Raw genomic sequence first — 13,499 nt, 5'->3', positions numbered from 1 at the left:
TTAAACTGATGCCATCTCCTGTATATTATTCTTTACAAACTGCCGCAGTACGAATTCCTGTTGGGTTTGGTAGGGGCCGCAGCAACATGGAAGTCTAAGAGAAAACATAATTCCCATCAGACCCAGAAAAAAAACTGCAATGGTGAATTTGGAAAGTTGCAGGAAGAATTACACTTCGGCTCATTCCGCACATGCAGAATAATGCACTTTCAAACTGCTTTCAGTGCTCTTTGAAGCTGTGCGGAATGGCAAAATCCATTTGCAAACAGTTGTGAAAGTGGTTTGAAAATGCATTATTTTGCGTGTGCGGAAGGGGCCTTCCTTCTGTCCAGGTCCTGAAATGGCCCATCTTACTGGCTGGTTCCTTGTTCCCTTAAGAAAAACAGAAGGGTCAAAAGGCAGCTCTCTCATAGGTTGTATTGTTCATAGTCGTAGAAACTGAAAAAGGCACAGTAAACATTTCAGGCTGTCATAATAGAAACACCAAATGATGACAAACAGATTCAGAATAAAGCCAAAACAAAAAAAAAAGGAACTGGGTAAATGCAAAAGACTCATACATTTCAAAGTGGAATTATTGTGTCGGGAGAAAGAGGGAATGCCTGATTGAAGACGGGTGGCGGCTGAATTGGTGGGCAGCGCCCTTTCCGGTTGGTTCTGCTACCACATCACAGGATCCTCAGAACAGAGAGACCCCCACCCGCGGCACAGACTCAAAGTCATCGAGGACTGAGGATGACCAACTGCTGTGATGAAGACAACTAAACAGAGAGGGCGAAAGGGCCCCAGAAAGGTGGAAATCTACACAGCATATTCTCCATTCAAGTTCCTCCTTGGATCAGTGAGACTCAACTGGCTAAAAGGTAAGTCAGCAACCCCCGGCCCCCAGAAGTTTATCCAAGGTGGTCTTCTGTAATGAGTTTATCCCACTGGGTGGGTTTGACAGTGAGAAGTTTACTTTGTACAAAGAAAGGAGTAAAAGGGTTTTCCCTCTAGAGCAGTGATGGTGAACCTTTTCGAGACTGAGTGCCCAAATTGCAACCGAAAACCCACTTATTTATCACAACACAGCAATTTAACCTGAACACTGAGATTTTAGTTTAGAAAAACCAGTTGGCTCCGAGGCTCGTGTTACTCGGGAGTAAGCTTGGTGAAGCAACCGTACAACACTTCGAATGGGTGAATCACGACCCTAGGAGGGTTTACTTAGAAGCAAGCCCCATTGCCAGCAATCGAGCTTACTCCCAGGTAAAGGATTGTGCTCAGGCCAGCCTAGATGTGTGCGTATGTGGGGTGTGATTTTCTGCCCCCCCCCCCCGATGAACGCTGTGTACGCGTGCCCACAGAAAGGGCTCTGAGTGCCACCTCTGGCACCCGTGCCATAGGGTCGCCACCACTGCTCTAGAGCAACATAATACAGAAAAACCAAGCTGTAGACAAAGGTTTATTTGTATAAAAAATGCTTTACAAATAAAATACAGTAAGTCATTAACTACACGTAACAGTTCTCCTCAGTTCTTGCCAGTGGATCCAAAACCTCTCGAGCCACGTTCTGTGTCGTCCAAAACCTAAAAATGATTCACAGTTAGAATTTCCAAAATTTTCTGCTGTGTTCCCTATTGCAGTGTGTTTCCTGTTTGTGTCCAGGACTAACCCACGAAATAACTTCAACCTAAAGTGTAACTCAGGAAGAAGAAAGGCTTTATTCCTTCCTGGTTTTGTTATGAAGAATTGGCTTCAACATTAAGAATGTGATTAAACAAAATGAAATTCAATAAACCACCTAACGTATTTGAATTAAGTAGAGAGAGCCAGCATGGTGTAGTGCAGTGATGGCAAACCTTTTTGAGACCGAGTGCTCAAATTGCAACCCAAACCCCACTTATTTATCGCAAAGTGCCAACACGGCAATTTAACCTGAATGCTGAGGTTTTAGTTTAGAAAAAAGCAATTAGCTCCCTCTTCCTCCGCCCCACCCGCTCGAGCAGGGGCCAGCCTGCTCTAGCCTCCAGCAAGTCCCACACGCACCGCTCTGTGCCTCTCTAGCATCTCTGCCTCCTCTGCCCCACCCCCGGGCAGCAGCCAAACCGGAGCACAAGCACCAGGCCCGCCAGCCGAGTCCTCCCTGCTCACTGTGGTGCGCGCACGGCGTTCTCAGTAGCCCAAGCCAGCCTAGATGTGGGGGGGATGATTTTCTGGCCCCCCCCATGATGAACTCTGTGTGTGTGTGCCCACAGAGAGGGCTCCGCGACTAACCCAGATCACCTAGTCTCCACTTTAATCCCACACTGACACACTGGCACCCAGGACACCATAGGGTTCGCCATCACCTGGTGTAGTGGGCTAACCACTGACGAAGCAAAATGGGCTGGGATTGGGCTAATCTGGCCAGATAGCCACCGGGTCAAAGCTGATTGCCCCAACCTTCCTGCACACATGTAGGGTCTGCTAGAAAGTGACAGGCTGGGCTTGAACAGTCTCAAATTCTGGCTCAGAGGTTTCTCAGTCCCAGGTAGCAAAGGCAAGCAGGCTTGGCAAACCCACCTTTGGGGAATGAAGACTTTTTCCTTGAAAAAACTTGTATAGGGGCCAACATACAAGACAGCTAGGCTTGAACACTTGATCTGCTGGGGACACGCACACACAGGTAGGCTTAAAATCCCTCCCTCCTTTGGGGAAAAAAAAGATGATCCAGGTTTCTTGAACACTCTAACTGCTGGGGAAAGAAGACTAGGGTAGGCTAGAACACTTGTCTGTCTAGACTGCAGATCAGCTGGGCAATCCTGTCTCCTCGTTTCACTTCAAAACCAAAATAAGGGTTTAAGAAATTTGGCTAAATAGCCACGAATCAGCAAGAATGCCCTAATCCTTTTGAACACTTGGGCCCGTTGGGGAAAGAAGACAGGTAGGCTTGAACACTTGGGCCCGTTGGGGAAAGAAGACAGGTAGGCTTGAACACTTGGGCCCGTTGGGGAAAGAAGACAGGTAGGCTTGAACACTTGGGCCCGTTGGGGAAAGAAGACCAGCAGTAGGCTTGAACATTCTGGTCTGGGGAAAGCACAGGTATTGGACACTTGGGTCTTTGGGGAAAGAAGACAGGTAGGCTTGAACACTTGGGCCCGTTGGGGAAAGAAGACAGGTAGGCTTGAACACTCTAACTGCCAAAGCAGCTAATGCAGGCCTTGAACACTCTGGGTCCTGCTAGGGAAAGAAGACAGGCAGGCTTGAATTGACTCTAACTGCTAGAAAGAAGACAGGCAGGCTCTGAACACTCCAATCTGCCAGCAAAGACAGGCAGGCTTGGGCACCAACTGCTGAAAGAAGACAGGTAGGCTCTGAACACTTGGGGTCTCGCTGGGGAAAGAAGACAGGTAGGCTTCTGAACACTCTAACTTGTGTTAAGAAGACAGGTATTTGAATAATTTGGGGTCCATGGGGAAAGCAAAGACAGCAGCTTGAACACTCTGGGGTCTGCTAGGGGAAAGAAAGACAGGCTTGAACACCTAACTCAAGCAGAAAGAAGACAGGCAGGCTGAACACCTAACTGGCTGTGGCGAAGACAGGTAGGCTTGAACACTTGGGCCCAACTGCTGTGAAAAGAAGACAGGTAGGCTTGAACACCTTGGGTCCCAAGCAGAAAGAAGGTAGGCTTGAACACTCTAGTTCAAGTGGGGAAAGAAGACAGGGTAGGCTTGAACACCTAACCACTTTGGGGAAAGAAATATGGTGCAGGCTTGAACATCTGGGTCTCATGGGGAAAAGAAGACAGGTAGGCTTGAACACTTGGTCTGGGGAAAGCATAAAGACAGGTAGGCTTGAACACCTAACCAAGTGTGGTTAAAGACAGGCAGGTTTGAACACCTGGGTCTGCTAGAAAGAAGACAGGCAGGCTTGAACACTTGGGGTCTCAAGCAAAAGAAGACAGGTAGGCTTGAACACTGTCCAAGGAAAGAAGACAGGTATTTGAACACTCTAAGGTCTCATGCACACAGGTAGGTTTGAACACTCTGGGGTCTTGGGAAAGAAGACAAGGTAGTGGCTTTGAACACTTGGGGTCCAAGGAAAGAAGACAGGTAGGCTTGAACACTTGGGCCCGTTGGGGAAAGAAGACAGGTAGGCTTGAACACTTGGGCCCGTTGGGGAAAGAAGACAGGTAGGCTTGAACACTTGGGCCCGTTGGGGAAAGAAGACAGGTAGGCTTGAACACTTGGGCCCGTTGGGGAAAGAAGACAGGTAGGCTTGAACACTTGGGCCCGCTGGGGAAAGAAGACAGGTAGGCTTGAACACTTGAGACCTGTGGGGAAAGAAGACAGGTAGGCTTGAACACTTGGGCCCGTTGGGGAAAGAAGACAGGTAGGCTTGAACACTTGGGCCCGTTGGGGAAAGAAGACAGGTAGGCTTGAACACTTGGGCCCGTTGGGGAAAGAAGACAGGTAGGCTTGAACACTTGGGCCCGTTGGGGAAAGAAGACAGGTAGGCTTGAACACTTGGGCCCATTGGGGAAAGAAGAGTGCTTTATCAAGACTGGTAGGCTTGAAGCTTCAGATATAAAGCCAAACAGAGCCACCGCGCCATTCTTTTTCCTCTGCAGACAAACTCCGGGAAGAAGTCTAGGAAACAACCTATCCGGGAAACATAAACTATCCGGACTTCTCAGGTTTTTTTCATAACTGTCCCTCAAAAACTGAAAAGCCTTCACAATCAGAAGCTCAGAGAAGCTCTTGTTTCAGTAGATCTTTTACGGAGATGAAAGGACAGGTGATTTAATGTATTGCTAGATTCATGACGTGGAGGCGAGGCAGAATAGAATAGCCCAATCCTGTCGTGTCTTGGAAGCTAAGTAGGGTCGGCACTTGAAGAGAGACCACCAAGGAAGTCTCTGCAGAGGAAGGCAGTGGCAAAACACCTCTCTTTCTCATGACACTACACACACACACACTTCTAAAATGGCACTACACACACACACACTTTCTCATGGCACTACACATCCGGTTCACCAGATAAGCCTCTGTTGACAGAGAGAAATTTTCCACTCTTTCTCACAATACTAGAACCAGGGGGCATACATTGAAAATGCTGGAGGGAAGAATTAGGTCTAATAAAAGGAAACACTTCTTCACGCAACATGTGATTGGTGTTTGGAATATGCTGCCACAGGAGGTGGTGATGGCCACTGACCTGGATAGCTTTAAAAAGGGCTTGGACAGATTTATGGAGGAGAAGTCGATTTATGGCTACCAATCTTGATCCTTTTTGATCTGAGATTGCAAATGCCTTAACAGTCCAGGTGCTCGGGAGCAACAGCCGCAGAAGGCCATTGCTTTCACATCCTGCTTGTGAGCTCCCAAAGGCACCTGGTGGGCCACTGCGAGTAGCAGAGAGCTAGACTAGATGGACTCTGGTCTGATCCAGCTGGCTTGTTCTTATGAAGGGAGAGAAGAGAGGGAACTCAGTTCAAGCTGGCGTGACATCACCAAGTTTAATTCTTACCTTTAAAAGTTTCTTTCCCAAAGTTAAATAGCACGACACCAACGTTTCCTCGGTAATCCTCATCAATAACGCCAGCTATAATTAACAGAATAGTTTACGAAGTTAATGGTGGGTGTTTCTTCATTAGACATTCACATCCGATACCGACGGCCTGTACCTTTGTTGGCATATTAGGAATACTTGGATAAGATTACTGCTTGTACCAATATAGCTATTATGCCTTCTAAGAAAACGGTCCAGTTGAGTTCAACAGTTATGTGTGACATGCGTTAATTACACTATATAAACAAACAGGGATTCTTTTAAATGCTTGGAATTTTAAAATGGGGCCACGTTCACAGGACCAGTTTAGTACAATAGGGTCCATTTTGTTTGGTCTGTTTTTATCCTATTTTACTTATAGCATTTATATATATATATGTATGTTTAATGTCAAGATTTTGTATTGTTTCTAGCGTGTAACTCACCCTGAGCCCTTCAGGGATACGGCGGGATAAAAATATGATAAAAATAGATAAATAAATGAGAGAAGGGTAACGGCTTCTGTACATTAGCAGCCAATTTACTATAGCGCATGTAGCATCTTCCGCAATTCGTATTAGATGCCACAGATATTTTCCCCTAGGCCAGATTTTGCTGCTTCTTCATACCCAGTAGAGACGCTGGATGGACATACTGACCTAACAGGAAGCCTGCTGTAGTGGTTTTCGGGAATATGAGCAGACAATCTTCCCTAAAAGGCAGTTTATTCAAAACTGTAATGCCCAGCTGCAGGAGTGTTGATGTGGTCTGTGGCAAGATGTCTGCCCACACAGAGCAAAACTGAAGTTCCCAAAGGCTTGGCCAGTGCTGGGAATTGTATTTCTGCCACACTAAAATCCCCTTCAATGTGTAAAGAAGAAGAGTTTGGCTTTACATCCCACCTTTCTCTTCTGAAAGGAGACTTCAGGTGGCTTACAGACACCCTGTGAGGTAGGTGGGGCTCAGAGAGTTCAGAGGGAACTGTGACTAGCCCAAGGTCACCCAGCAAGAACGTAGGAGTGCGGATACATCCGGTTCACCAGATAAGCCGCTGCCACTCAGATGGAGGAGTGGGAATCAAACTCGGTTCTCCAGATTAGAATCCACCTGCTCTTAACTACTACAACACTCTGGCTCCATGGTAGGCATGCGGAGTTGCTGAGGTAAAAAGTGTTCCCTCAGACTGTGATGCTTGAAAACCACCAAGCCAGATAATATTTTTCCTATTGCTCAGTAATAGTATGAATGCTCGAGGCACCTGTCATGAACAGGCCAGATAGCTGTCCTAAAATCTAATCTAATAGCTCTTGGAGGAATCTATATGTGAAGTATGTTTTACTACCTGTTTCACTAAAAACCCAGGGATGCAAGGTTGGTACAGGTGCAGTTCTTGAAAGGTATAAACTTGTAATGAATTGCACACCTGTAGAATAAGAACTGGTTTGATAAAGGTTTTTGCAGTGAGGAAAAGTATACAAATTTCAGCCCAATTTTAAGCAAACTAATGATACAGGTGACTTACCACCAACATCTATGAAGTGATTTGCAGCTAAGCCAGAACGCGGAGCTAATATTTTTTTTTTAAAGAGAAACAAATTTAAGGTGGGTTAGTTTTTTAAAGCCACAAACTATTGTTGTAAAATGCTCAGTTCACAAGCCTTTATTGGCATAAAATCAACATACAAAATCAGCATTGTACCTGGCCCGCTATTGCTCACACACCATAGACGCCGCACCAAAATACTCAACACCAAAACATATACATGGTCCCTTCCGTAACCATAGTGACACCCTTCAGCTAAGTTGACTCACTTAAACGTCATCGGATACTGACAGAAGCTAGCAAAATCACTGCTGGCTATATGTGGTCATAATACACAGACATTAGTTGGTATTCATCTAGACCAGGGGTAGGGAACCTGCGGCTCGAGAGCCGCATGCTCTCTTCTGTTCCCTGTAACTGCGGCTCCACAGTCGGTTTCACCGGCCTCATCCTTTGTCCCATCACTCTGTGGTAGCAGCAGGGATGGCACACCAACTGCCCGCTGCCAGCTGGGCCACGCCGTGGGCTTCCTCTCACGTCTGCCCCATTGGAGTCGGGCTGGCGTTTTCCGGGTAGCCGATGAAATGGAAGCTGCTGGCCCTATCCTTGCCCACCCTGCAGGCAGCAGGGCAGATGCATCCATGCACTTTTCTCAGAATGAGCGGAGTAAAAGGTAAAAACCCCCAATATATACAGTGTTATCTTTATTTTTTTCTCAGAATGAGCAGAGTAAAAGGTAAAAAAAACCCCAATATATACAGTGTTATCTTTATTTTAAATGTCAAAAATTATTTGCGGCTGCAAGTGTTTTCTTTTCCCATGGAAAATGGATCCAAATGGCTCTTTGAGTGTTAAAGGTTCCCTACCCCTGATCTAGACTTACGTCTATTATTGTTAGCAGAAATTTTGCTACATTCTCACACACTGTGGGATCCATGTTGTTCAAAAGCATAGGTATCTTAAGAGCATCGGTTAGATTGTTATACAGAAATGGGATAAGTGCAGATTGTGACATTCTGATTTTTGCAAACCTTACACAATGAAAGAGGGTATGATCGAGTGTCTCCACCTGACCCATATTGCATGGACATAGCCTCCTCTGTTTATCAATTTGTTGATATCTGCCATAGAGCAGCATAGAAGGCATTAATTGTAAAATGCTTGTATTCATAACAGTAGATTGATACTGCTTAGAATGCAATTTTAAAAACTATCACGTTAATTGACTCATAATGAGGATTAAGGTTTGTTACAATTATTAGAACGTCATATATAAAGGAACAGAGTGAATTAGCTTCAGCACGCAAGAGGAGTCTAGGAAGAGATTCAAAATCTGGCCTAAGCCATTGCAGAAATGTATTCACTCGTCCAGCTTTTAGACACAGCTTTACAAACGGTTGATGGAAATTTGCCTTAGGCTGCAATCTCCTGTATGTTCACTTAGCAACAGGGGTTTATTTAGAGTTAATGCACTCTGCTGGGAACAGACTTTTACAGTAACTTCCAGGGAACAGTATACAGTGGAACCTCGGTTTTCACTGCCTTTGGTTTTCATCGGTTTCAGTTTTCATCAATTTTTTCAGTGAAAAATTTGTCTCGGTTTTCATTGATTTGCAGTAAGGTTTGTGGAGAAAAATCACTCGGACAAAGCTGTTGCGGGCTGTGTCTGCAACTCGTTTAATGACAATGTCTTGCCCCATCATTTCAGACAAATCTTAAAGAGGCGTCAGAAACAGACCTCTTTGGACAGCTTTCTGGTGCGACATTGGTCTACTGGCTCTGAAGCTGGTCCGAGTGTTACTGTTTTCAGCATTAAACACTATGTTTATTCACCAAAAAATGTGTTTTTGGTATGTTTTTTGGAGTGCCTAGAATGGGCTAATTGGATTTACATTGATTCCTATGGAAAAGTTTGCCTCGGTTTTCATCGGTTTCGGTTTTAATCGATTGTTTTTGGACGGATTACCAACGAAAACCGAAGTTCCACTTTACATGGATAGTTATTAGGACTGTGCAGTTTTCACGTGAAAGGAGCCAGTTAGCAAGGTTAGAAGCTTTCCCTTCCCCCAACTTACCTACTCTGCCGTAACATCCAGAGGGAACAGAGATTTGAATATCTGTTTTCACTACGGCCTTTCCCAAAGGAGGGATCTCACAGTCGTAGGCACTAAAAAAAGCAAGCAAAATGATACCACGTCTCTGAAAACATCATAACTGTCTTGCTGGAGGTGACCTAGGCTCCTCTTAATCCAGCATTCTCTTTCTAGTCAGATTTACCTGGAATAAAAACAACAGCTTCACCTGTTTTGTCTCTAGCATCTGGCCTTCAGAGGTATATTGCTCCTAAATGGGGGGGGGGGGGGGGCAGGGGGAGGCTTTCCATTTAGTAAAGTCAACCTTTATTGGCATATCAGCATAAAAGACAGACCCCCCCCCCCATTATTAACTTGATAGATCTTAAAAATCGGCTGTGGTACTATAAGTGTTACTCTTCTTTTGTGGACACATCTCAGTTTAGTTAGCTTAATGGCCACTGTCTTTTTTCTAATGTAGAACAGACATGAGAGACAGACAGTGAACGGACACTAGAATTACAGCAGCTGATCTTTTACTACCATAAATGAGCATATTAGAGTCCTCTTGGAAAGGAGAAAGGCCTTTTTGCTCTATATCAGGGGTTCTCAACCTGGGGGTTGGGACCCCTTTGGGGGTCGAACGACCCTTTCCCAGGGGTCGCCTAAGACTCTCTGCATCAGTTTTCTCCATCTGTAAAATGGATAAATGTTAGGGTTGGGGGCAGAGGTGGGATCCAACCAGTTCTCACCACTTCTCTAGAAGTGGTTACTAATTTTTTTCCGAGTGCCGAGAAGGGGTTACTAAAGCAACCTCCCTGCCCAATAGGGACTGGAGGTGCGTGTGTGCGGCGGCGCCACTGTTTGAATCCCACCACCATCGGAACCTGTTATTAAAAGTTTTGGATCCCACCACTGGTTGGGGATCACCACAACATGACGAACTGTATTAAAGGGTCGCGGCATTAGGAAGGTTGAGAACCACTGCTCTATATATAGTACTTTTAATGACATAAAATGAACAACAAATGGGAACCGACTGAGTCATAAACCTCTATCTATATACAGGATTTGCTGCTGGTTAACATGCATCAAGATCAAGTGTACCATACTTCCTGTCTCCTTTTGCATGCGCCTGAGAGGAGCGGCAGAACAGGAAGGTAAGGTCATTGAGCACTGAAAAAGTGTCCTCCACGCCTCTGAACCGAGGCTGCTTTCTCACTATGGTGTTCCTCTCTGGTATTTGGCTTTCGTTTGCAATCTCTTGTCTACGACACTAGACTTGAAAACAGTGAAGTCATAATGTTGGGTCCCCCCCTCTTCCCACCGCCTGACTCTAATGTCACATGATTCCTTGCAGGTGAGTGGACCCCAGGTCTGCCAAGGCCAAAAGACTGCTGTGTTGCATGGTCTTTTGACAATTACTACTTAATACTCTGGATTAATCTTTTGGATTCTCTTTTCTGCTCACAGTGTTCTTATATATTGTGGACGTTCCTTCCAGTTCTCTTACCCTGCTTATTTGTATTTGGTGATTCTCAGTCATTTGTATCGGATGTGCAATGGGAATTCTGCACCTCCCACATGCGCAAAATTTGCATTTTGCTGCATGTGCTACCGGTCAAAGCACCCAGTAGGACTGCTGCCTGCTCTGCTGGAAAAAAGTATGCATATCCATGTTAAGTTTCCCAAAGGAGCGAACGGCAACTGGGGGGCAGGACGGGTCAGGACACGGAAAATTGCAAAGCCCAGAAGGCTTACACACATTTCATAACAGCTTTGCCTATACAGTGATTGGCTTTTAGTCAATCACAGTCTCATGCTCTGCACAGAACTCCCATTGCACCACTGTGGCAGAGCCCTGGAAGGAACCATGGGGGTTTTTTTGTGTCGTATGAATGGCCCTCAGCCTGCAAGAGGAGGCTGGCAACATGGGATGCTACTCTATGTCAATAACTCTTTGCAACCAGACTGTAGAATTACCGCCCCCCCCCCCGCAAGAAAGGGATGGAGGGGGGGGGTTGTAACGTTGCCAGATCCAGGTTAGGAAACGTCTGCACATTTGGGAACGCAGCCTAAGGACAGGGACGGCAAATGGGGTGCGATGCTCAAACCTGAGAGCGATCACTGCATCCCACCCCAGGGAGAAGGGACAGGTTGTTAATGATGTGTTCAGCCAGTTTGAGCCGAGTGCCATATTTTAATGTTCTAACCTTGTTGCAATCGCCCAGAGCCCTTCAGGGATTGGGCGGGACATCAAGGGATTGGGCGGGACATCAATCAATCAAAAGATAAATAAATATGCCACAAAGCCCGCCCTCCAAAGCACCCATCTCCAGCCTGCAGGGATGCATCCCCCCCTGGAGGAAAGGGCTATTTTGCAATGTGGGCGCTGCGGCATTATAATCCCTCTGGAACTGGCAAAGGACGGCTCTCTTTCCCGAAGGATCTCTGCAGGGTTGTTGTTGTTTTTAAAGAAATCTAAAAAAAAAGGCATTGCACCACGGGAGCCTCCCCCTGCAGCCCCCAGGTGTATCGTCTGCAGCCTCACCTGTACAAATCGTAGCCCGCAGCCCGGGAGGAGCCCCTGGAAGGCGCCACGGCGTTTTCGGAGAGCTTGGCGAAGCGGAGCCTCAATGCAGGCTCCTCGGGGCCGGAGCTCCGGAGCTTCTTGCTGGGGGGCGAGGCGGGGGCGGCTTCATTGCAGGGCATGGCGGCGGGCAGAGGAAGCAAAAAGTGAGCTCCGAGGAGAGCAAAGCGCGGGAGTCCCTGTCTTCCCCTGCCCCTTTTCGCGCGCTTTCATTCAAACCACGGGGCGGAGAGGGGGCGCCAAGACCCACCTTCGAGGGGGTCAAACCCACCCACCCCATCAAGCTGCTCAGCCCTCCCTCCCGATTCAAAGCCGAATTAAGTGAAAATAAATTTAAAATGTTAAATTAAAAAAAAATATTATCATTGCCTTTCTCCTCTTCCCCCCCGGAAAGGAATGGTATTGTCCAAAATGCTATTTAGAGACGGCCGTGCGGGAAAGTCCATTCTCTCAGAAAGGGGGGAAGAGAGATAGGAAAGCGGCGGTCGGTCTTTAGGCGAAATCTCGCCCTTGTCTGTTTCTCCTCTCTAATCTCACATTTTAAAATCTTATTTTCACGCGGGGGGGGGGGTCCTTTCTTTCGGCCGACACTATCCCTCCCCCCTCCGCCGGTGAAAGCAATGGTTTCGCCCCGTTAGGGACGACTGGGTGGAATAATCCATTCGATTACGAAGGGGGGAAGAGAGAAAGGAGAGCGGCGATTGGCCCATGCGCGCGAAGGGATGGTCTCCTTCTCCCCCACACACAATGGCGGGGGGGGGGGGGGGAGTCGTTGCTGCGCCAAGGGCCTAAAAGGGGCGGGGCCAGGAAAACGGCAGTTCCGTTACCGTTTTTCAGGAGTCGCCTGAGGTAGCGCGACATGGCGCCGAGGCCCGAAGCCTCCCAGTCGCTCAATAACGGCGGCTTCTGGCACGGCCTTTAGCATAGACGCGCGAGCAGCTCGAAGAAAAGGGCTCCCGTCAATCCTCAATGGGGATTCTCAGTCGTGACGCGCAAGATGGCGGCGTCGCGCGGGCTGTTTGGTTTCCTTTGCCTTCCCATCAGGCGCCTCAGGGTGGCCGGCCCAACGCTCTCCTGGCCCGTCGTATAGGCTGCCCTGTGGTGACATGGCAAAGTGATGGGATTTGGCAAGTGCCAGTCACACAATCCAGTAATGAAGGAGTTAATTGTTGCAGGCTAATTAGTTAGTGAGGTCAGAAGTCAGTGGCCAGGTAAGTGATACCTATTGGTTGGGTGGGCTGCATGCAGGTCTGCACGTAGGCTTTAGATATATCTTCTTTGTGTTGCACTCTGCACGTGCTCTCTCTCTCTCTCTCGCTCAGCTCAGTTCAGTCCAGTCTATAGCAGGGGTAGGGAACCTGCGGCTCTCCAGATGTTCAGGAACTACAATTCCCATCAGCCTCTGTCAGCATGGCCAATTGGCCATGCTGGCAGGGGCTGATGGGAATTGTAGTTCCTGAACATCTGGAGAGCTGCAGGTTCCCTACCCCTGGTCTATAGCTTAGTAGCCATGTAATAGTCTAAGCAGCAAGCTGGCTGTTGGTGCGAGCTAGTAAGAAAGAGGTTTATTGTTTTTCTTCCAAGTTTCCCTTCCCTGTAGTAAGTAAAGTTTATTTCAGTAAAGCAACTGGTCTCTGCCTCATTATTGCATTAACTCTGCTAAATAAGTATTTGTCCACACAACACAAAGACACCCGAAAAGCCCGTTTAAGCCGTCCTGGGTTATGTGGCTCATCTATCTATCTATCTATCTACCTTAATTAATTAATTCCAATTAATTAAT

At 47.0% G+C, this 13,499-nt stretch overlaps 1 protein-coding gene across 1 annotated transcript; it reads right to left on the bottom strand.

The window, feature by feature from the left end:
• Positions 1-1,431: 1,431 nt before the first annotated feature.
• DUT (deoxyuridine triphosphatase) lies at positions 1,432-12,516 on the bottom strand. Its single transcript, XM_048481982.1, has 7 exons — positions 11,678-12,516; positions 9,130-9,221; positions 7,034-7,078; positions 5,491-5,565; positions 2,750-2,799; positions 2,470-2,490; positions 1,432-1,568 (listed from the first exon to the last, which is right to left on the bottom strand). Exons 1-7 carry the CDS (start codon positions 11,836-11,838, stop codon positions 1,512-1,514), a joined length of 501 nt encoding a protein of 166 aa, XP_048337939.1. The 5' UTR covers positions 11,839-12,516; the 3' UTR covers positions 1,432-1,511.
• Between the last annotated feature and the right edge of the window lie 983 nt (positions 12,517-13,499).

This window comes from Sphaerodactylus townsendi, linkage group LG17, assembly GCF_021028975.2.
Source record: "Sphaerodactylus townsendi isolate TG3544 linkage group LG17, MPM_Stown_v2.3, whole genome shotgun sequence".
Taxonomy (NCBI): domain Eukaryota; kingdom Metazoa; phylum Chordata; class Lepidosauria; order Squamata; family Sphaerodactylidae; genus Sphaerodactylus; species Sphaerodactylus townsendi.
Note: the sequence above shows the minus strand (reverse complement) of the source record. Positions and strands in the feature narration are given on the sequence as shown.